Source organism: Podarcis cretensis, assembly GCF_951804945.1.
Source record: "Podarcis cretensis genome assembly, chromosome: 8".
NCBI classification, from domain to species: domain Eukaryota; kingdom Metazoa; phylum Chordata; class Lepidosauria; order Squamata; family Lacertidae; genus Podarcis; species Podarcis cretensis.
In genome coordinates, this window is record NC_137177.1 from 89,082,597 (window position 1) to 89,105,853 (window position 23,257).

Genomic DNA, 23,257 nt, shown 5'->3' on the forward strand with positions numbered 1-23,257 from the left:
GCGTTTCCGTGCGCTCCTCTGGTTCGCCAGAAGTGGCTTAGTCATGCTGGTCACATGACCCGGAAGCTGGACGCTGGCTTCCTCAGCCAAGAAAGCGAGATGAGCTCCACAACCCCAGAGTCGGCCATGACTGGACCTAATGGTCAGGGGCCCCTTTACCTTTAGTTGTAGAGTTTAGAGATTTAACTTGAGGCTAAAGAAGGTATGATTGGACTGAGTCTCTGACCTGTTACAGAAATAGTAGCTAACGCCTCAGTCTAAAAAGCATTATCAGCATTCGGAAGGACTGGCTTCCATATAGCAGAAGCTGCAGCCACAAGCATAAACGTCAAGGCATAGGAGCAGAACTGTTACCTCGGTATTCCACACATCCAGCAGGGCTTTGACCATTTATGCAGCCCAGGACCAATGCTGAGCTGGGAAAAGGGGTTGTGGTCATATGTTCATTTAAATAGTGTAAATGGCAGGGTTAGAGGTGTTTGTTTCAACAGCAAGCTTGAAAGCATGCTCTTTTCTGTACTGCGCTGGGACAAGCAATCCTTTGCGAGGAAGTAAAGAATAATTGCAGCCTTTGCTTCTCCCAGTCCTTTTATCGAAAAGGCAGCCTGGGATGTTGAATGTACCTCCAACTGCAGCCTTTGTGGTTCCTGCTTAGGGCAACACTGCCTCCTAGTGTTGCTAAGCAGTTCTTGATTTTGCTTACAGTGTACCTAGTCCAAACAGCAGAGGTTGGAAGGCCTGTTACAAACCAAGGTCTGCTGCTGCCAGAAATAGTAGCCTCTGGGTCAAGTTCAGTGTTCGAAACTCCCATTGTTCTAGGCACATTTTGCAACTGGGAATTTCATTAGCACGAGCAATTTGAGCTCTGGGCGCAGAACTGTGCCTAACATTTCGGATTTAAACTGCAGAGTGGAAGGAGGACCTGTTTTTTGCCTCCCCACTTCCAGCTACTCTCTGAAGACAGAAGAGACCCTCTTAAGAATATTAGGGGGGTGGGCAGGTGAAGGACCAAACCATGTGAAAAATGAACGTAACATTTTAGCTGCAGTTCATTCCTTTTCAACTTTGTATTCTTGTTATAAAAAAAGAGCAGCTAAACGTTCCATTGTTACACTCATAACACAGGTTTAAGGTGCCATTTAGCTGCTAGCTTTCATATCTCAGTCAAGTTCTTCCCTCTCCTCTCCCTAACATTTAATGCCATCGTGCCACCTATTTTCCTATCAATTTGCTTCACAACACTGAATGGTCTAAGATCATTTGTACTAGGGAAATGATCTATAATGAGTTAAAAAAGGTGTTTAGGTACACCTTCCCTAAGAAACCAGAGGCCTTCCTCCTGGGCATTGTGGACCAAAAGGTGTTAAAGAAGGATAGAACTTTTTTTATGTATGCAACTACAGCAGCAAGAATACTCATTGCAAAATATTGGAAGATACAAGACCTTCCCACGCTGAAAGAGTGGCAGACGCAGTTGATGGACTATATGGAACTGGCTGAAATGACTGGCAGAATCCGAGATCTGGGAGAAGAGACAATGGAAGAGGACTGGAAGAAATTTAAGGACTATTTACAAAAACATTATAAGTTGTATGAATGTTAAGAATCTGCATGACTTGGAAATTTTAGCTCCTGCAATTAGATTAGGAAAATAGAAAGTTAAGTTATAAGTAAGAAAAAGTTGAAATTTAAAGTTATTTTATGTATTATCTTAAGGTATAAATATTGACAAAATATTTGACAAAAGGTACTTTAAATTTAGAAGTAAAACACTCTGAAAGATATAAATAAGATACAAAACAAGGTAATAATTTGCTGATATGTTTATTGTAAAGAACGCAGGGTGAGGGAGATGTGGGGAAGTCCAGTTAGTAACCTAAAAATGTATTTTGAAAGTTGGATTGTTTTTCTTTCTTTCTTTTTTCTGGTTTGTCTTTCTTTTTCTTTTCTGTAAACTGAAAATGTAATAAAAATTTTAATAAAAAAAAAAAAAGATCATTTGTACTAGAGAAACGGGTGTTGATGTCCTTGGGAAGCTGTAATTCTGCCTGATATCTTTTTAAATGCCACTGGTTGCTCACAGTGCAGTGTGTGCTTAAATCATGTCCATGCCATGAGTAAGACTTAGTGCTCTACTTTGGCATGGTCGGCCAACTGGTGCAAAGGGAGGATAGAACCTTTTTTATGTACGCTACCACAGCAGCAAGAATACTCATTGCAAAGTATTGGAAGACACAAGAACTACCCACCCGAGAATGGCAGACGAAAGTGATAGACTATATGGAATTGGCTGAGATGACTGTCAGAATCCGGGACCAAGAAGAAGAGTCGGTGGAAGAAGATTGGAAAACATTTAAAGCATATCTTCAAAAATATTGTAAAATTAAGGAATGATAGAAAGATGTTGGAAAAAGAAAATTAGGTGGTTTTGGTAGAAATAGCATAAAGGATTAAGTAAAAATGAGTTGATGAACTTGATGAAAGAGAGGACGTTAAATTATAATATAATAAATTAAATTACTTAAATGAAAATAAGGTTGGAAGGATTTACTGAAATAACGATTTGAACTAGAATACAAAATTGGGAGGTGAGGGGAGGTCAAGGAAATAAGTAAAGGAAGAAAGTTATGTAAAGGTTTAATCAGTTCTTTTTATATTTTTAAGTGAATGTATTTTTCATTTTTATTTTTATTTTATTTTCCTTTCTTTGTTGTTGTTGTATTCTTCTCGACTTAGTGCTCTACTTTGCCTGGACCCTGCTTGGTGTCTCTGTTCAAGTGCTGAAGAATGCAGTACTATCGTTTGCAAACTCCACACATCCTTTGTCCACAAAGAAGTCTGAATTTGGTTCCCGGTGCACAGACCAGCTGATGCATTCAACCTGTGCAAAGTCAGTTCACTTGCAGGTAAAGGTAAAGGTACCCCTGCCCGTACGGGCCAGTCTTGACAGACTCTGGGGTTGTGCGCCCATCTCACTCAAGAGGCCAGGGGCCAGCGCTGTCCGGAGACACTTCCGGGTCACGTGGCCAGCGTGACATTGCTGCTCTGGCGAGCCAGAGCCGCACACGGAAACGCCGTTTACCTTTCCGCTGGTAAGCGGTCCCTATTTATCTACTTGCACCCGGAGGTGCTTTTGAACTGCTAGGTTGGCAGGCGCTGGGACCGAGCAGCGGGAGCGCACCCCGCCGCAGGGATTCGAACCGCCGACCTTTCGATCGGCAAGCCCTAGGCGCTGAGGCTTTAACCCACAGCGCCACCTGCGTCCCTTCACTTGCAGGAGTTTGCAGTAATTGCATAGGTAATAACTGGATACAGACCCAAACAACCCAGAAATTCCAGCCTCAGTTTTGCTTTTTGTGTTTTTTGAAAGTACACTCTAGGGGTGACTCAAAGCAGAAACTGTGTGAATGGGAGAAGGCTCAAGCTTGCTGGTGTTTATCTGAGAGACTGAACTCAAAACATTGGAATTGGTTCAATTTAGTTTATTGTAGAAATATATTGCAAAATATGCCAGTAAGAGGGTAGTAATTAGCCAAGGCAGCCGAGCACCTGGACACACTGCTCCACCCTCATCCGGAATTTGTCAACTGTGCAAAATAGGGTGGCGGAAAAAACCAGCACTCATAGGTCGGCGCACAGGTGAGCCTCAGAGTAGAAGTGGAGAGCGCATGAATTAATTTTGTCCCAAGAAGCGACTGAAAATGCTGTTTGAAAGGCAAGAGGCAGAAGTTTCTAGTGCAGCTGCTTAAAAAGAAGAAGTGGGTCATTTGTAGTGAAGCCCCGCTGCATTCCGGCTCCTGGTGCGTTCCCTAGTCAAATGGCTAACTGATACCCACAAAGGCTGACCAGCTACAGGGCAGGGGTTGTTGTGCAAACCAAGCTGTGCAAGAACTGCATGACGAGTTCAAGGGAAGGTGATGGTGGTGAGAGGCATAAGCTCCAGCGTCTGTTCAAGGGAAGTGCGCTGCTCCTGGTAGTCGGTGGTGTGACCATTTCTGTAGTGGCCATATTCAAACTTAATCCTCAGTTCACCAATTTTTGACTGGGGGAGGATATCTGGAATCCACTCAATGATGAAAGGTGTCGGTTCCTTCTGATCAGGGGATGTGTTGCCTGGGAGGAAGGAAGCCAGAAAGAGGAGCAACTTTGGACCTTCTTTCCCCATTGTGTGTGAAAAAAACCCAAGTTTCTCCAAGAGGAGGGTTGGATTAGCTTCCAACTCTACAAATCTGTGAGCTGGTGGGAAAAGAAGGCTCCTTTGAGGTGCAAAGGGATCAGCTAATACACCTACCGACTTTCAGGAAGGTTTTCAACTCCAGAGGCCGGAGGACTGGCTGCTTCTCCAAGCGCCCGTAAGTGTCTGGGATGCTCTCCACCTCAACCTTGGGGCACTTAAAGGGCTCGTAGGTGCCATCCTGGTTCTGGATGAAGCTGCGTGTGATTTTCAGAGGCATCTGGGAAGAGGAGTTGGGAATGGGAGAGGAAAACACAGGATTTCTGAACAGGCAAATGAGAGTGGCATCCCTTTGCAAGAGGCCCTTTGTAAGCCCAGAGTTTGATCCTCACCCTGCAGAAACCAGGATGCCAAAGTTCTGGGAGTTGAGTAAGAACCTAAGAAAAGCCTCGCTGGATCAGGCCAGTGGCCCATCTAGTCCAACATTCAGTTCTCACAGTGGCCAACCAGATGCCTGCGGAACCCTGCAAGCAGGATTTGAGCAGAAAAACTCCCCTCCTGCAGTTTCCAGCAATTGGTATTGGGAAGCATTGCTGCCTCTGACCATGGAGGCAGAGTTGAGCCATCAGGGCTAGCAGCCACCAGGAGTCCTCCCCTCCATGAATTTCTCTAACCCTCTTCCAAAATCATCACAACCAGTAGATCATAAGAGAATTATTCTAGGAAGCTCATGCTAACCCCCAGAGGCCAGTTCCTCGAACTTTTAATCCCAGGATGCAAAATAAAATGTTATGCCTAGCGCTGGCCCTTCCTTCCCAACCCCCCAATGAATGCCCTCCCATCTGTTCACAAAACAGAGAAAAACCGTAGACAAGAAGGAGCAAGGGGGGGGTCTTACCTCAAGGGTATCAAAGATCTGTTTGACTTGCAAGATGTTTGTGATGTGCCACGTATATTTGGAAAAGGTGCCCAGGGGCAAAGCATCTTTCCGGACAAAAGCTGGAAAGGAAGAAGCCCATCAAGGTGGTGTGATGGCGGCCACATTCCTCCTCCTGTGGCCAACTCCAATGGCAGAGGGAGCCAACACGGCACCCTCGAGCTGCTGCTCCCTACAGTTCCCATCATTCCTGACCTTTGGCCACGCTGGCCAAGAGTGATGGAAGGTGGCATCCAACAACAACCAGAGAGCATCTGTTGGCTATCCCTTTCACATGGTGTTGAGAAAGGGGACAAAATGTGATCTCAAGGGAGTCACAGAAACAGATGAGTTGTAGAGTTGGAAGGGACCACAAGGGTCATAATCACTGTGGCATAAAGTTCTTCTGAGGCCACAAGGAGAGGCTGTGCAGAGAGACCTTTCAGCCCTGCAGCATGCAGTTACAAGGGACTGGTCCCCTTCAGCTGCTGCTCCCACTGTCCCTGAGAGTTCATAGATGCGTTCCTCACGAGTTCATAGAATTTTAGAGCTAAAGTAGGCTTCCTCAACCTCGGCCCTCCAAATGTTTTGAGACTACAATTCCCAGCATCCCTGACCACTGGTCCTGCTGGCTAGGGATCATGGGAGTTGTAGGCCAAAAACATCTGGAGGGCCGAGGCTGAGGAAGCCTGACCTAAAGGGTCATCTAGTCTAACCCCTGCAAGGCAGGAATCACAGCTAAAGAACCCCTGACAGGTGGCTATTTGACCTCTGCTTAGAAACCTCCAGTGAAAGAGAGTCTATCAGCTTCCTAGTGAGTCAGTCTCACTGTCTTACAACTAGGAAGTTCTTCCTAGTTGTTCTTCCTAGTTTAGTCAGAATCTTGTTATTTGAATCCATTGGTTCTGGTCCTCTCCTTTGGAACAGCAAAAACAACAACCTGGCTCCATCTTCCATGGGACAGCCCTCCACATATTTGAAGATGGCTCTCCTATCACCCCTCAGCCTTGCCTTCTCCAGGCTAAACATCCCCAACTCCCTCAACCGTTCCTCACAAGGCCTGGTTTCCAAACCCCTGATCCTCTTGGTCCCCTTCCTCTGCACACCTTCCAGCTGGTCAATATCCTTCTTAAACTGTGGTGCCCAGAACTGGACACAGGACTCCAGGTGGGGTCTGACCAAGGCAGAATAGAGCAGTACTATCACTTCCCTTGATCTACTTCTGCTGCAGCAGCTGCCTAGAACAGTATTAGCTACTGTTGCTGCTGCATCACACTGCATAAGCTTTCTTATGCCTCAATACAACCTTTCTATTACAAAGCATCAATGTGCAGCTAATATCCCAAGCGGCTTCCCACAGAAAAGACGCTCTAAAGGTTGAGTACCTGTGGTCGAATTTGGCATCCGCTTCTTGATGCTCCCAACAGAAATCCTCTGCTGAAGAGCCTCAAAGAAAGCCTGGGGGATGTGGAACACCAGTGGCTCTGGTTTGCCTGGGTAAAAACATGGACAAATGAAGAAATGCTTTTGAGAGGAACAACATAATAATGTTTAGACATTTCAACAAGGGCCAAGGCTCAAGCTAGATCATAAAAAAGGAAGGGGGGGGGAAACCTATTGAGGTGAAAACTCTTGAAATGCCGTATTTTTCGCCCTATAGGACGCACTTTTTCCCCTCCAAAAATGAAGGGGAAATGTGTGTGCGTCCTATGGGGCGAATGCAGGCTTTCGCTGAAGCCTAGAGAGCGAGAGGGGTCGGTGCGCACCAACCCCTCTCGCTCTCCAGGCTTCAGGAGAGCCGCAGCGCCAGCCCCACAAGGTCGGGGGACAGCGGGGAGGCGGAACGCTGCCATCCTGCTGTCTCCCGATGTGGTTTGGAGGCTGACGGCGGGGAGACGCGTGCTTCTCCCCGCTGCCAGCCCCGCAAGCTCCGGGGACAGCGGGGAGGCGCAGCGCGTCTTCCCGCTGTCCCCGGACCTGGTCTGCAGGCGGGCGGCGGGGAGAAGAGCGCTTCTCCCCGCTGCCTGCCCCGCAAGCTCCAGGGACAGCTGGGAGGCGCAGCACGTCTTCCCGCTGTCTCCAGACCTGGTCTGCAGGTGGGTGGCAGGGAGAAGAGCGCTTCTCCCCGCTGCCAGCCCCGCAAGCTCCGGGGACAGCTGGGAGGCGCAGCGCCTCTTCCTGCTGTCCCCGGACCTGGTCTGAAGGCCTGGGGGGGGGGGGAAATAATTTTTTTCCCCTTTATTTCCCCCCCAAAAAACTTGGTGCGTCCTATGGGCCGGTGCGTCCTATGGGGCGAAAAATACGGTAATTCACAAAGATAACCAAAGAGGAGGTTGGATGTTTAAGAGTGAAAGAGAGAAAAACTCACAGCTATGGGATAGCTATGTAGGATTTCCTCTGGGTGAATATTTTGTGGGCAGCCAGGGAACAGATGGAGACTGGTGTGTGAGAGAGAGAGACGAGAGAGCTCAACCATCCCAAAGTTCTGATATATGGGGCAGTTTTTATCAGTTAGTCTAATTCTCTTCTATGCTGAAACACATACATATATATTTTATTGACTGGCTCCTAGAGTTAGCAGGCATTCTGCTTGCAACTGCCAAGGTGAAGTGATGGGAAGTCCTGGCCAAAGCAAGGTGTTCTGCTTTCTGCATAAAGAATACATGAATGGTTGCTTGGGGGTGGACAAGCCATCTCCTTGCTGCAGTGTCGGTCCTGCGCCTGTAAAGGCTGGGAGATCAGTCAGGCTGATTTGCAGTAAGTGTACACAATTTTTAATGAAGTACTAGAACTGGCCATTTTGATGTTTTGGACATCTTTCTTTGGTACTCCTGCACCCAACCACTCCCACAAGTCCTCTTTTGGGTCTGCAGTCCACAACAGCACTACGTTCAGCTGTGAACCAGGAGTGCCACTAAAGACTGAGGCTGTGACTCCAGAAAGCAGTACAGGAGGAGGTGGCAGGAGGTTCTTGATTGGCTCCAGTCAATAAACCTTGTCTAGATCTGGTTTCTGCTGCTGCCAGTTTATTTGAGCCCAGCGTGTAAATTAAACATAGTGAGAGGGCTTCTCTGCCAGTTTCATTTAGCCATAAATGCTCTCTCTCTCTCTTTCCCTCTAAGAAATTAACAGTGTCGAGTGCAACCTGACTCCAATCATATCAGAACCATCTGAGTGCTACTGGAGAATAGCCTTAGGCAGACAAAAGCCACTTACACAAGACACTGCAGGGCATTCCATCCGATGATCCTCTTATAATATGAACAAGGATTCAAAGGATAAAGGTGAGGTCAGAGGAGACTTACCGTCAAACTGGTAATGCATGGCTTGGTGGATGCGTTCAGTGACACTGGCCAGCCACTCTTGGAAGGACAAAGTTACTTGCGATTCATCAAGCAGCTGACTGCAAGCTAAGGAAAAGGAAAACTTTTCACCTAAGCACTTCAGGCCAATGGCCGGCCACCTAGTCCAGCCTCCTGGCTCACAGTGGCCAACCAGGTGCCTCTTTTGGGAAACCTGCAAGCAGGACCTGAACCATAGCTGCCAACTTTTCCCTTTTCTTGCGAGGAATCCTATTCGGAATAAGGGAATTTCCCTTAATAAAGGAAAAACGTTGACAGCTATGACCTGAACTCCCCCCCGCCCCGGAGAACAGCCTCTACTAAAGGCCTCGTAAAGAAGCACAAAGGGAGAAAAAAACTAAGAGGAAGGTACGTTCGGCAAATCCTCATTGCGATCAACTCCCACCCAGAAACCTATGTCCCCACTGTGGAAGGATGTGCAGATCCAGAATTGGCCTCCACAGCCTTTTACAGACACACCCCTAAGGCTGTGTTCATGGAAGACAATCTTACTCGGTCACAAGTACTCACCAAGAGACAATCTAAAAATATGTGAATGACACAAAAGGAAAAAGGGATAGAGAGGGGAAAAGAAAACAAGCAAACACAGGCACTCAACTATTAATGTTACAAAGTTCTTATAATGACCAGCTTTCACTTTAGGATGCTCAGAATCTTAAGAGAGACAAGGTCAGTGCTGAGGTTTCAAGTCTTTAATTTCTTGTATTTATTTATTTCATCATGGAGAGGAAAGGGAGTGTAATACAGTTCCCCAGACATGCATATAAGGCAGGAAGACCAAAAAGCTGAAGGAACTAAAGAACACAGCTGGAAAGTAGAGTGTAGGCTGAGCAAAACTGGCCTTTTGTGGAAAACCCTCTCAGTCCATTTCTGCTTCGCGTTCCTTGCAGCTTGCTGAGCTGGCAGAAAGAAAACTCACCTTGCCTTTTCAGTGAAGCAACCGCTGGCTTTTTCAATCCACTTTTGCGCAGGTTTGTGTTTGCCACGTCTTGAGACAAGAGGGGGCCACTTGCTTGTGTGCCTTAAAAGTAAAAGTTGCAACAGCTTTAGAATGAGTAGCACTGGGAAAGCAAAGATGGTGCCTGCCAGATGTTGTTGAACTACAACTCCCATCAGTCCCAGCTAACATGGTTAACGGTCCGGTCAGGGCAGGGTGATGAGAGTTGTAGTCCACAAGGTCTGGAGGATATTGCCTTGGTGACCCCAATGCATTTAAAATGCTTCCCATGGGTCTCTTCTAATTGTGGGAGTATCCAAGCCACACGGGACTCAATGAAGGCTCTAGCACTATAACAAGTGCTGCTAGTAGCTATGATGATCCCCGAAAGGCAAACTCTGCACTATGAATGCAGGTAAGAATCATCCGTACCAAAGTGGAACATGTAACACAAACAAGTCAAAATTTAATATTCTCACCCATTCCTTCATCTTTTTTCCTCTTTTTGGCCTTGGAGGCAGCAGCCTCTCCAGAGCTCAACGCAGATTCAGGCTGACAGAGAAGCTGGGCTCCTACTGCTGACTTCAGACCTGGAGTTGCAGGAGAGAAGAGGTTGAAGGTTTGAGTCTTCACTCTGCGTTTCTCGTCGTAAAATGTGAGCTTAAATGCAGTGAGCTCCCTTTGTTTCTAAGCCTGTCTACAGAGACTGTCAGTGGTATTCCCAGGGTGAGCTGCAGGGGCCCAGCCCTTCCAAGGTATTCCAGTCTGCGCACCCACACACCCCACATACAGGCATGACAGGGGATTCTTTACTTCATGCACTTGGCCTGAGCTGTCTGCTGACCACATCCTTTCAGCCTCACTCATGTTCTCTGACCTTACCCACCGCTGGAATCATAGCTGAGGAAATCTGCAAACTCCTGGGCCAAGAGATCGTCGCTGGCAAAGGCACAGAGGCAGGCAAAGAAGTGATTGCATTTCTGGCTTGCCTCTTCCTTAGCAGAGGCCGCCTTGCTGGACTTCAGCGACTGGCAGGAGCAGAGGAAACGGTGTTCCGCCCTGCTCTTGTGGCCAGCCTTGTGGGAGAAGGAGATGTGGAGGTAACCCAAGCTATGCTTCTGGCTGGCTTTGCACTTCACCACTAGGATGTTCTTGGTAATCCTCTGAACTAGGGGCCCTGTGGACTCCGTGGCCAACTGCCATAAGGTTTGCTTTGTCTCAGCAGAGGCCTGCAACGAGTTCAAGACTGAGCTTTTCAGGGGCAACGGGGTGGCCTCTGCCTGACAGTTCACAGCCAGCTTAATGTGCTGGCACTGGTTTTCCACCACCCCTTGTGCAGCCGCCTTCAAACACGATGGGACGTAGCAGCGCCCAGAGCTGAGCTGTGTGATGATGGTCCCGTCTACTGTCTGGATGGTGGTCTCCGAAACTCCCAGCTCCACAAAGCACCGGTACTCTGGCCCCCTGTCCCTCTGCCGCACTGAATAGACCTGTAGATCAGAGCCAGTGTTGATTTTGACCGCGTCGACACCGGCCTGCTTCCGGGTGCCGTAGCGGAAGATGGTGCCGCAAGTCTTGTTCTTGCAGCTCAGCCCGCGGGTGCCGTTGTAGGTGCCGCACCGGGGGCATTTCCTGATGCCTCTCAGGGTAGCTTTCCCCAAGTCTGATAAGAAAGCTGGGACTTTACTCCTGGCAGGGTTTGATTCCATCCTTCAGGCAGCCTGGACAAAAGGAAGGCACAAAGAAATGAAAGAGCTGATCAATTGGAATGCCTCGCTCCAAGTGCATTCAAGCAATGGTGCTCTGTAGGGGCTTTCAGAAGCAAACATGATGTCAGAGATGATCTACCTGTTTGTTGTTGTTGCTAAAAAGAAGCTGCAAGGGGGTCAGTTTTGAGCAGCTGTGCAGGAAGCACAAAAAAGAGCTGCTGTTAGCTATGGACAGACAGAACCATATAGACATCATAGCTCCCTGTATATTCACATCTCAGCAGCAGATACAACTACAGCATGTGTGTGTGTGTGTGTGTGTGTGTGTGTGTGTGTGTCGGGGGGCAGGTTAGCCCCCTCCACCGCAGTATGACCTAACACTCTGCTTTCAACGAAAATTAAAAAATGCTTCTGAGATGTCAGGTCTCGTTTGTCCCTCAGGTACACCTGACCTTTTCAACCTTATGAAACACACACAGCTTGGTTCATCTTGTCTTCATTTTCCCTATATGCCCTTTTAAATCTGGAGTGATAAATATGGCATTGGAAGCAAAGGACCCCTATTAACATCTGAACTCCGTTCAAAACACTAATCACTTCAGACATTCATTTTCCAGGTTGCTAACCTTAGGTGACCTTTCCTGCAAGGAGGATCAGATTAAGCAGAACTGCTCCAAAACTTAGGCATCTCAGTCCAGTTCGACTTGGTGGGCCACATTATCAATCAACAACAAAAAATGTGTGTATGTGGAGAGGTATCTGTACTGTGCAAATCAAAGCCTCAGTTTCCCACCTCCTAAAATGGGAGGAAGGAACCTTCCTTACAGCACGGCATTATGAATAAAGTGACCTAAATAAATAAATTAGGTGCAGTGAGGCTGTTGGACTCCTGACTCCCAACAACTGAATCCAATGTGGCAGCAGGTCAAGAATGATAAGAGCTCTCCTCCGGCAACACCTGGGGGGGGGGACCATGTTGGCTGTCCCTGATGCACAGCATCAAACATACCAATCCCCACTCCTGCTTCCCCCAAAGTCCAATGGAACATCAATAACCAGTGCTGTTCAGTCCAATGTCCAGCTATCCATGTTGAAAGTAATATAATCTGTTAGGTGCCTGTTTTACATGATCCCAGAACTGAGGATGGACCAAGAAGTGGTGGGATCTAGTGATGCCATGAATCATTCTCAAGATTCTGGCAAGAACTCGGACCATCAGCCCAGTGGTGTCACAATGCAGCATTTTCTGGCAAGGAACCTCTGCTGTGATGTTCCAGTGAGGTCATAAAGGGGAAAAGATGCATGCAAAATGTGCATCTTGCCACTAGCCCTTGCATTTTCAGATTGAGTCAGAGGAATCTTAGGAAGTTACACATATTGGGACTCACTGCTGCTGCTGCTGCTGGAAGACAAATGTTGATTTGGGGACTGCTCTCTCTCTCTCCCGATCTCTGTCAATAGTGCAGGAGGAAAGGACTGATCAGATTCTGTCTAGGTCAAGGTCCAGTGGACAGCCAGGCAGGCCCTTTACCTACTTAGAAGCATCACCCCCCACAACCCAGATGCATCATCGCTTCCAGCCTACTTTTAGCTCTAAGGGATGCCCTGCATTTCAGATTATTCACAACACATCTCAAACTATAAACAAATGCAGAATCATGAAAATAAACAAAACTCTTCAATAATTAGTACAAAAAGGTGAATTCAAGGGGGAGGCAATCATTTAATTATTTTTTTTATATCTCACCTTTTTTTCTAAGGAGCTCAAGGTGGCGTATATTGTTTCCCCTCTCCTCATTAATCCCCACAACAACCCTGAGAGGTAGGTTAGACTGAGAGGCAATGACTGGCCCAAGGTCATGCCAAGTGAGCTTCCTGAGTGGGAATTTCCCAGATCATAGTCAGCACAGAGGGCTGGATTGAAAGCCCCTGATTCTTGATCCCCAAGCCACACCAATCTTGAGGTACAGCACTGAAAAACTGCAAAATGCCCACCCTACCTGATATGAACCAGTAGGAGGGCTTAGAATGTGGCTGTAGATTTGCTGTCTCAATCCCCTCAACCCCATTTAGGATTGCTCTGCCCTGCCCCAGTATCTGCCAGAACTCATAATTCATTTCTCCTCCCCCCCATTCCATGGTTCCAAGAAGTCTTCCTAGTTCATGAACTATTCCACAGTCCACCAAGTTGTCTGGTCACCTGCCAGCCAAGTGATCATTAAAATGAGAGTTCAGAGCTAGGAGAGTGGCAGTTTTGTTTTTTTTATCTTTTGCCCACTCTTCCTCCAGGCACCAGAAAGCAGCACACACAACTCTCCTCTTACCTATTTTATTCTCAGAACAATCTTATGAGGTGGGCTACATTGAGAAAGAATAACTGGCCAGATGTTTTGGACTACAACTCCCAGCAATGGAAGCTTAGCCACATGATTCTGGGGCTAATGGAAGTTGTAGTGCAAATGATCTCTTAGACACCAGGTTGCAGAATGGTGCTCTAACCACTACCTAACAGTCTCCAATGTATTATTTGTAGAGGTTCAAATCAATTCACATATTTTGTTGTGAAACTTGCAAAGGTTTCCACCTCTTTAGCCACCCAGTAAGTCATCACATAGCATTCCTTTGCAAGTAGTACTCCTGAAACAAGCAGCAAACCAGAAAGCAGTGATTTAGGCATTTTTTAAGAACATAAGAAGTGTCTGTTGGAAGTCACCCAGAGTGGCTGGGGCAACCGAGTCAGATGGGCAGGGCACAAACAATAAAATCATCATCATGGTTGTTATTATCATCAGGCCAATGGCCCATCCAGTTCAGCATCCTGCTCTCACAGTGGCCAGCCAGATGCTTGTGGGAATCTGTGGCGAGCAGGATGCGAGCCCAAGAGTAGCCCTCTCTCCTCCTGGGGTCTCCAACAAGGGGCACGCCGCATTGTTGCCTTCGGCGGCGGCAGCAGCAGAGCCAGCCTGGCAAATCGGGGCAGCTGCTTCCTGCCCCCTGGCCGCCGTGTGCAGCCCCCCCAGCTTCCAGGGGCGAAAGCGACTCACTTTGGATAGAGACCGGGCAGGGAGGGAGGCAGGCGAGGAGGCATTCGTTCCCTTCACAAAGGGAAGGCTCAGGGGCCCGTGCGAGCTTCTTCAGGGAGGCAGGAGAAAGCACTCTGCCCATGTTCAGAGGCACCCTGCCTTCTCAGAAGCCAGACTGCGTTTGGAGAAGCAGAGAGGCGGCCCCACGGCGGGCCATCCCTCCTGCGCCCGCTTGGACGTGCAGCTCAGCCGGCCCGACAAGCGGCCATCCTCCGACCCCGCGCTCGACACCTTCCGCATGGCGTCACCAGCGGCAGCTGCGCGACGTGCGGCGATGACGTCACGGGCCGGCAGCGGCCGCGCCCCCTCCTCGGTCGCATGGCAACCGCGGGCGGGCGGGGCGGGAGAGGTGAGGCCTAGGCCAGAGAGTCTCCCTCCAGCCCGCCCAACGTCACTTCCTGCCGCTCCCTCCGCAGCGGGCGCCCAGCAGGACCCTTCCCCTTCCCGCCGAGGCCGCCCCCCCCCCCGCCTCGCCATTTACCTGGGCGGCCTCCTCAGCCTCGGGCCCCAGCCGGGCGGGCGGCCGGCGGAGGAAGTCGGCGAGCGGCCTCCGCTATGGCTCCTTACAAACAGCTCGCGGGTGGCGTCTGTAAGAGCGGCTCCCATTGGCGCAGCGGAGGCGCCGCTGGCTCGCAAAGCACGACGGGAAACGCAGTCCGGCTGCCTCCCAGGGTCGCGGAAGTCCCGTGCGGGGCTTCTCCTTATGTAAAAGGACCCGAGAGCTCTAGGGCAGTGTTTCCCAACCTTGGGCCTCCAGCTGCTATTGAACTACAATTCACACCATCCCTGACCACTGGTCTTGCTAGCTAGGGATGATGGGAGTTGTAGTCCAAAAACAGCTGGAGACCCAAGGTTGGGAAACACTGCTCTAGGGGAAAGGATGGGGCGGGGGGGGAATATGAGGCGGATGCGTCAGGGCTGCACTTTATTCCTTACAAGCGTAGCACGAAACTGCACCTACCTGGCTTTTGGGGCGGCGTGGGCTTTGCAACGGTCTCGCCTAGTTTACTTAATGTTCTTTCGTGTTAAACATGCCCTTGAAGGGCGGCTTGGATGCCCCCTTGCGATTCCCTCGCTGAGGCGAGCCCTGGCATGCCTTTAAAGGACGGCTCTCCCTCTGAGGCTGGGTGACAAGCACCGAGGCAGGATGTCAAACCTACTTACTAAAGTGGCAATTGTTGTTTAGTCGTGTCCGACTCTTCGTGACCCCCTGGACCAGAGCACGCCAGGCACTCCTGTCTTCCACTGCCTCCCGCAGCTTGGTCAAACTCATGCTGGTAGCTTCGAGAACACTGTCCAACAATCTTGTCCTCTGTCATCCCCTTCTCCTTGTGCCCTCCATCTTTCCCAACATCAGGGTCTTTTCCAGGGAGTCTTCTCTTCTAACGAGGTGGCCAAAGTATTGGAGCCTCAGCTTCAGGATCTGTCTTTCCAGTGACCACTCAGGGCTGATTTCCTTCAGAGTGGATAGGTTTGATCTTCTTGCAGTCCATGGGACTCTCAAGAGTCTCCTCCAGCACCAGAATTCAAAAGCATCAATTCTTTGGCGATCAGCCTTTATGGTCCAGCTCTCACTTCCATACATCACTACCAGGAAAACCAGAGCTTGAACTAGACCTTTGTCATTAAAAAAGTGGCAATATCACTCCCCATAAAGTGAAGCTTGGCTGCAACTGCAAAGTCTCAAGAGTGCAATTTATTGAGAGGAAATAAGCAATAGCTGCATGGGTTGCTAGAGGCAGTGAAGGCCTCTATTCAGGATGTAGCCTTCTTTGTGTCTAGGTTCTGAAGTTTCCAAGAGCCTGCACACCAGAAATACCCCTTAGGAAAGGCTCCAGAGAATATGAGCCTTTGGTTGGTTACAGCTACTTCTATTTCATAATATGCCACAACTCCCCATTTTCTATGAAGTGGTTGATGATCTCTGAAAAATATGACCTTATTACATTTGCACATGATGGCCAGCAAACAAAGCAATGTGTCACTGAAGAGTTCACCCAGAGTTGGAAAAACACAACCTGTCCAGTGTGAAGTAAAGATGCTGCAATCAAAAACCAAAGGAGTTATGGGTTTGGACATTCACCTCTATGCCTGGTGAGAGATGCTCAAGGAAGAATTGCAGGCAAGTGCCAAATGCCCACTCTTTATTTCTTAACACACATAAGAGAAGTGGTGAAATAAGGTCTCAACAGCCCTTCAATTGTTTAGGATGGCTACCCGAGACACTGGTTGCTCTTGCTAAGGCCTTCAGAGTCTCATCACCCAAGAGAAAAAGGCTGGCAGGTAATTTAGATTTGGCAACTCAAGAGACCTTTTCCAGTTCCACTTTTCTCCCAAACCTGTGCTAGAATCTCTGAACAGTAAAGTAAACGAAAGGTTAAGGATGAAATATGCAAGCTCACATCTTTTATTAACATCTTAATGGCTTTCAAAAGTCACGGCTTCTGGAGTGAAGTTCTTGAACTTCTAAACACAAGTATCAAAATACATTAGTTCAAACGAAGCTTTCAATGTTCATACAGAGACAAAAATGGGCTGCTACTTTTAAAAACAAAATAACCGAAAAACAATACCCCAGGCAGCTTTATCCTCCTTTGTTATCTGTATGGGGCATTACTCTCCTTTACATTTACCGTATTTTAAGAAGACTCCCTTTTAAAACTGAAAGGCTGCTTAAACTAAAAACAAGAAGGAAAAGGACAATAGTGAGAGAAAGAAATAGGCTCAAATGCTTCACCTACATTTTTTGTAGGGCCACTGGAGAAGTTACAGCAGAAGAGGCTGACAATTGGTAAGCAACTAGTTTTTAATGTGGCTTATGTAGCAGAAGTGACCTCCAGAAAAGTATGAAAAATCCTAGTCAGAAGTAGCTTAGCAGTAACAATTGTATAACTGGAAGGGCCTCATCCATTCATTTTTCTAAAAGCATTTCTAAGTCTGAGGAACTTGAGAATTTTAAGCCTTTAATTATGCTCAACAAAAACAACCTGAAATTCATGTCTTTCCTGGGTGCCCAAACAGAGAGTAGGGGAAAAGCAACCAGCACTGACATAATATTAAAAGCCTTGTTTGTGTGTTTTTTAAACTAGGTAACAGTATCTCAGACAGTTCCAATGACAGGAATTTTATTTAAGACAACTAAACCTGGGCAGTTCTATTGCTGAAAATACACACATAGAAATTCCAGTGCGGCACCAAACTCACCTCAAACCTATTCCTGTCCTCTTTTGAAAGAATTGTACAGGCAGAGGTGGTAAAAATAATTTTAAAGATATGTTTATGCAAGTTTAAAAGGCAGCACGGAGGCAGAAATAAGAGTGGTCTATGAGTTAAAGCTGTCTTTTCAGTATACTTCTTTTTTAAACATATGGGGGGCCAGACCCTGCTTTCAGTGTAAAAACTGGTTTTTGATTGTTGTTTTTTACAGCCAGGTTTCACTGAACTCAAGCCATCTGGTTCTGCTTCCTTTACAGAATTCCAGTTGTTAAACAGAGTCAGAGACTAGAGTTTCTCAAGAGTCACCATAAGTTTTCTTTTGTCTTTTTCTCTACCCCCTCCCACTGCAAATTATATTTGTAGCAAACTTTCAAATTTTAGAACACCATTCACACCCAGCAAATCATGGAACACTTCCCAAAGGTGAGGCGTTGAAATCAAGACAAATAGGATTTTAACATCTCCAAAGCCAACCCTCTATCATAGGGTCACTTATTTCCATAAAACACATTTGTCATAGGACACTCCATATATCATAAACTCAATAATCCCTTGATACATTGCTCCGCTACAACCAATGCAGAATAAAAAGCATACACCTCCATGGGCCCAGACATTAACTGGGATAAATAAATATTACACCTAGGGGTAGCTTTCTTTTTTGCACACTCTGAAGGCTAAGTCAAGGAGGTAGGATAGCAAGGTTTTTTTTTGGCCTCTGAACAATTAAAAATGCTTAATCCAGCTGGTCCTTCAGGCTTAACTGGAGCATTCCTCGTACTCCTGGCCTGATCCGCACAATGCTACAAGTTATCAGAGCTCTACCTGTACATGCTAAATCAAGTCAAATTTACTCCACTTGAGTAAGAAGTTGCTAAGACCAATGTATTCTCTACATATTTGAAAAATGAGAGCATGACTGGTGTATTCAAAATCTAATAATGTATTTGATATTCACATGCAAAAAGCCAAAGTTTAGAATCATACTCGTTAAGTCACACAGACCTCTCTGCCTTTTACCCTTTCAAAGAAGGAGACATACAAAAGCTGACCAACTTTTGTGAAAAATATTAATTTGCTAAAATAGTTTACATGGTATAGGATACATGTAAATGTAAAAACAGAGAGATTTAGAAAAGCTGGTTCATTAGAATGTGTCACATTTTTAATAATATCTGAAACTGGGTTGAAGTTCATCGGTGAAGATCTTTGCGCAAACCCAACAGGGATTTCCCAGGCACCTTCTCACGTCTAACAACAGGAAGAGTTGGATCCGTTGGAGAGCTCTGAACAACTACTGCCGCCAACCACCACTTCCCACCGCCACCTCCATTTAATAATTTAACAGCTGACAGTAAGGCAAAAATCACTTTTTGAAAAATGTCTAGATACAAAATAATGTAAACCAATAAGTTATATTTGAAACCCCAGTATAACAAAAGTGAGGAGATGGGACACTTTATACAATAGGCTCTCTTTAGAACAGAATTGTGCACAAGCTGAAGATCACAATAAACCTTCAGAACTCACACAGTTTTGGCGTGTTTTGTTTTTGTACAACTTTTCATATACATTTTCAGTCATACTAGGAATGCAACTAGAACTGCACACTACTTCAGTGGAAAAAAAGTTTGATATTGTGCAATATTCTGCCCCAATCTAAAAGTGGCAGAAATCCCTGGATTAGTTGTGTTTCAAACAAGGATCTTAAGAAACACATCTCAAAAGAGGAAAAGAAGGCAAAAGTTGGCAGATATCCAGCATCTAGTATTTCCTGTGTGTGTGTTTTAAAAAAAATGTGGACAACATAGTTTCATGATTAAAAATAAATACTGTTTTCTGACTTTTGCACTGACTTGATTGGATAGGTTTTTTTTAAGTAAACAAAGGGTTTTACAATGCTCCATATATAGCCTCAAAGCCACCAGTTGTTCTATTCCAGAGTCTTTCTCTGTTCCTCTCACTGTGTTTCAAAACCTGCCATTCGATATCCAGTTTGACTAGTTAGAACGCTTCCATTTTGCCCCTGGGGTGGGGGCGGTGGTGGGGGGGGCGGGGGCGGCACACCATAATTTGCACCCATCCATGCTGCAGAAGACTGTGTCTGACTGAATGAAAAAGGAAATGAAATAAAGCTTAGAAAGTTTACACAGACATAATGAACTGGAATCAAGACAACAGTGAATGTTAAACCAAATATTTTATCACTTTATCCACCACCACTAGTGGAGGCCCACAAAATTAGACCACACAGGATGCCTCCAGAAATTCATTCCCATTTTCTGCACCAAATAAACAATGTACAAAATAATTTCTAAGATATATGAAGATAGGTTAGTTTGTTGAGTGACCGCTGACTTCTATCATTCTACACACATCAATGTGGATCAAAGGGGTCTATATTTTGCTTAGAAAGGACACAGAACTGCAAGTCTAATGGCCTGTTTCAGAATCCAACATAATATGGTCCATATGAGAAGTTTCAGAATTAAAGCCTTAAAGATTCCTTTGCACAGAGCCTGTACAAAACAGCAAACACTTACTTGAATCCCTGATTCCATGCTTGTCCATACATTCCATACGCAGGGACCTGCCAGCCATTAGGCATGTACTGGCCAATCTGCTGCGCATTTCCATACCACTGACCCCACTGTCCATAAGGCGGTGGGTATCCCACTTGATTCTGCTGAAAAAGTTCAAATTAAACAAAGTTAGTACATTGGTACAGGGAAGACACAGAAAGGTGGATGGTTTTCAGTTACACTGCCACATGCCCCTTTGCCTTTTGCATCCTATAGCTCATGTAATCACAAACACAAAAGTGTTTTAGTTCGTACAACAAAGCTCATTCCAAAGACATGTATGGACTGTATTTCACAACATTAAATAATTATATCATACCATGTTGGGGAGCTGAAGAATTTGTTATTTGTTCCATATGAAACTCAACCGTAGGAGTCACACCAGTGGTACGTCAGTGGCACATCTGCTCTGACATTGGCCTCAGGCGGAGCCAGTGTCAGAGGTAACAGAAAATAAATCGGGGATCTTACAGATGCAAAATATGTTCTCTACCATTAATTTCTGGCCCTCTCATGGGAAAACTATTGTAAGAAAGCTGAACAGCTTAATTTTCAGGCAGCACAGTTAAACTGTGGAACTCGCTCCCGCAGGAGGTAGTGATGGCCATCAATTTGAACAGCTTTAAAAGAGGATTAGACAAATTCATTGAGTAGGTGCCTATCGATGGCTACTAGCCCTGATGGCTATGCTTTGCCTCCTACGGTTCTGAATACCAGTTGCTGGAAACCACAGGAGGGGTAAGGGCTCCTATGCTCAAATCCTGTTTCCTGGTTTCCCATATGCATCTGGGTGGCCACTTTGAGAAGAGGGTGCTGGACTAGATGGGCCATGGACCTGATCTAGCAAGCTCTTATTATGCCATCGTAACTTCTGCTGCCCACAAAAATACATTGATAACTCTAGCTTGTGCTTGGGTACCTCTGCAGCACAAGCAGGGGCTTGGACCACAAAAGCTAAATTAGGTAACTGAGGCACCAAGATTCGGCACTCTCCCACTTATTTCTATACAGCATGCCACCTCCACTCCCCATTTTCCAAAAAACCCCAAGTTTGTGTCAGTGCTATAGCAACGGTACACACACCTTAGGATGTGTTGCTAGGTCTGTGGTTAACCCTAAGATTATTTTCCTTAAATCCTCTTAAATTTATACCTTTATTCCAAGAGTTCCACAGCAAAGAGAGCACAATAACTGAAGAAAGATCAACACATTTTCTAATGACCTTTTACACCTCCAGCCCCTATTATTTGTGTATGTTTTACAGTTGGATCCCATGTTAAGCAACATGTGGGAAATGATGCATATAAATGAAATGAACAACCAGTAAAGGGATTTGTGGTCTAATTATTTAGAATGAAGAAATCTACCAGAACAGAATTATTTTTGGGGGGAGGAAAAAAAATCCAATTTTTTTGGTAGACGCTTACCTGTTGAATTGGATTTATCATATCTGGTGTTTCTTTGCCCCAGTAACATTTCACAACATGTCCTTCTATAGTTGTGCCATTGACTGAAACAATTGCATGTGCAGCGCTTTCATGAGAATTGAACCTGTAACCATTTGAGAAAATTAATAATACAAAACCCCGTCAAACAACCAAGTAATACAAATCCCTCTCACCAAAAAGCCATCCAACAATTCATTTCAAGGGATAATCTATATAATATTGCAAGCCCACCGTGTGTAGATCCTTCACAATGTATGACACATGCACAAGGACATGGGGGGCACATCTTTGGGGAGGAAGGGCAGGATATAAATTCAACATGTAAGTAAGTCAAGAAACTTATGAGGGCTCCAGGGAAAATTGCAGGCCTGATGTATTGGGCTGCTCAGCAATCATGGCATAGCAGGAGCAAGGCTTTTTTTTTAAAAAAAAAAGGTTTTTGTGCAAGACAATGCCTTCCAGAAAGAGAATGAAGGTGGCTACCATCAGCCGCCCCTCCATTAAGCCGCTGTATTGAGTCAGAATACTGAAAAAAGAACATCGGAGTAGCAGCTGTGATGTCAAAATCAGGTGCAAAACACCCAACAGCCCCAAGACACACAAATGAAAGTTTTATGTGAATGATTGCAGGTTCCTGTTTCTTAGAAATAATCAACATGAATGGCAGGACACTGGAAGGAGTACACTTTCACAGTTTCAAAAAGGGATTGCAATACTTTAAACTGTACACTGCGGCATGGGCTTGCTAAAAAAACACACAGGAAAGACAAACAGTATCATACCGTACAAAGGAGTATCCTTTATCTGGGAAGACCCGAATTTCCATTATTTGCCCAAATGGAGAAAATGTCTGGCGCATCAGCTGTTCTGCAAATCAGAAGACAGAAATAAGGATGTCAGGATATGGAGTTATGGACAACTTCCTACGGCTACTAAAAACTCATGAGGTGCCGTACCTGTTAGCCCTGAAGTAACACCTCCACAGTACACTGTGCAGTTGCTTGGACTCGACTGATTCACAACATCATCATAGGATAGTTGTTTGGCGTTTGCTGTTTAGGAAAAAAAAGGTTACATAAGTCTCTAATTTGCCCACAAATAAAAAACCCAAACAATTGTAGAAAGAATTGGCTGTCCATTCCCCGCAACTACCATGGCTTATGCTTTGCAATATATAATTACTGTTTCAATTTACAGCCACATTCTGCCCCAAAGGCTTACAATTCTATGTGGCCAGGGCGCCTGTCCCTGAACAATTGACAACTGAAACCTGCTTGTAAGGTGTTCCACCCAAACAAAATTCTATACAGAGCATCAAACTCACCACCTAATGGGAGGCAGCACATCAATTAAATATACTGGCTATCCCTAGCCCTAGACTGTCAGTTCTAAAAGCTTATTCTAGGCTGGAGAGGAAATATCCCCATGTGTGTTTTGGAAGCTAAAATACTCACACTCATATGTACTCTTTGGAGCTGGAGGTTTACGTGTTGCCCAGTTTGTCCTGATTTGTCTTCCACCAAGCCACTGTCCCCCCATCTGCTGAATCGCGTTTTCTGCATCCTACAGAGAAAGCAAAACACTTTCAGAAAGCAGCTCTGTAAGAAAGAAAACTACTAACAATGCTAATTTATAGAAAAATATCTGTTTCAATTACAGAATCACTTTACTACACAAAGGCTGCAAAAGCATCAGATCAACAATTATATGAGGTCTCTTTAAATTTGCAAAAAAATAAATAAAACAAAACCCCCCCTCCAAATACAAAGGCAGCTTACAAAAGGCTGTTCTGTGAATAGTCCTTTTGTCCATAAATTTTCTCCAGATGCT

At 46.0% G+C, this 23,257-nt stretch overlaps 2 protein-coding genes across 11 annotated transcripts in view; both read right to left on the reverse strand.

Annotated features, from left to right (window-relative positions):
* Positions 1–3,467: 3,467 nt before the first annotated feature.
* On the reverse strand, positions 3,468–14,757 carry LOC307222332 (uncharacterized protein C2orf42). 5 transcript variants are annotated; one of them, XM_079987506.1, is made up of 10 exons: positions 14,663–14,757; positions 12,155–12,549; positions 10,276–11,110; positions 9,869–9,979; positions 9,372–9,473; positions 8,396–8,500; positions 6,476–6,583; positions 5,073–5,173; positions 4,292–4,454; positions 3,468–4,113 (listed from the first exon to the last, which is right to left on the reverse strand). In XM_079987506.1, exons 3-10 carry the CDS (start codon positions 11,096–11,098, stop codon positions 3,905–3,907), a joined length of 1,722 nt encoding a protein of 573 aa, XP_079843632.1. In that variant the 5' UTR covers positions 11,099–11,110; positions 12,155–12,549; positions 14,663–14,757; the 3' UTR covers positions 3,468–3,904. The 5 variants fall into 5 exon arrangements, with proteins under 5 accessions (XP_079843632.1, XP_079843635.1, XP_079843631.1 ...); XM_079987509.1 differs by lacking the exon at positions 12,155–12,549 and having other exon boundaries at positions 14,672–14,732; XM_079987505.1 differs by lacking the exon at positions 14,663–14,757 and having other exon boundaries at positions 12,155–13,363.
* Positions 14,758–16,558: 1,801 nt separating this feature from the next.
* The window catches only part of TIA1 (TIA1 cytotoxic granule associated RNA binding protein), a 25,665-nt gene continuing 18,966 nt past the window's right edge, over positions 16,559–23,257 (reverse strand). For 3 of the 6 annotated variants that reach the window (XM_079987547.1, XM_079987545.1, XM_079987549.1), the window contains 6 exons: positions 22,882–22,990; positions 22,384–22,479; positions 22,210–22,294; positions 21,407–21,530; positions 19,941–20,083; positions 16,559–19,505 (listed from right to left, as the gene is read on the reverse strand). In XM_079987547.1, coding sequence (XP_079843673.1) covers positions 19,358–19,505; positions 19,941–20,083; positions 21,407–21,530; positions 22,210–22,294; positions 22,384–22,479; positions 22,882–22,990 — 705 coding nt within the window. In that variant the 3' untranslated portion in view covers positions 16,559–19,357. Of the gene's footprint in view, positions 19,506–19,940; positions 20,084–21,406; positions 21,531–22,209; positions 22,295–22,383; positions 22,480–22,881; positions 22,991–23,257 lie in introns of those variants that run through there. The other 3 variants (XM_079987548.1, XM_079987546.1, XR_013841737.1) reach the window with 2 other exon arrangements.

Excerpts from the sequence above, each read along its gene's own strand:
- LOC307222332 (XM_079987506.1), bottom strand. The coding sequence starts at position 11,098 with ATGGAATCAAACCCTGCCAGGAGTAAAGTCCCAGCTTTCTTATCAGAC. Across the intron at positions 4,455-5,072 it reads AGATCTTTGATACCCTTGAG|ATGCCTCTGAAAATCACACG; the intron begins GTAAGACCCCCC and ends TCCTCTTCCCAG. Across the intron at positions 4,114-4,291 it reads GAAAACCTTCCTGAAAGTCG|GCAACACATCCCCTGATCAG; the intron begins GTAGGTGTATTA and ends CCTTCCTCCCAG.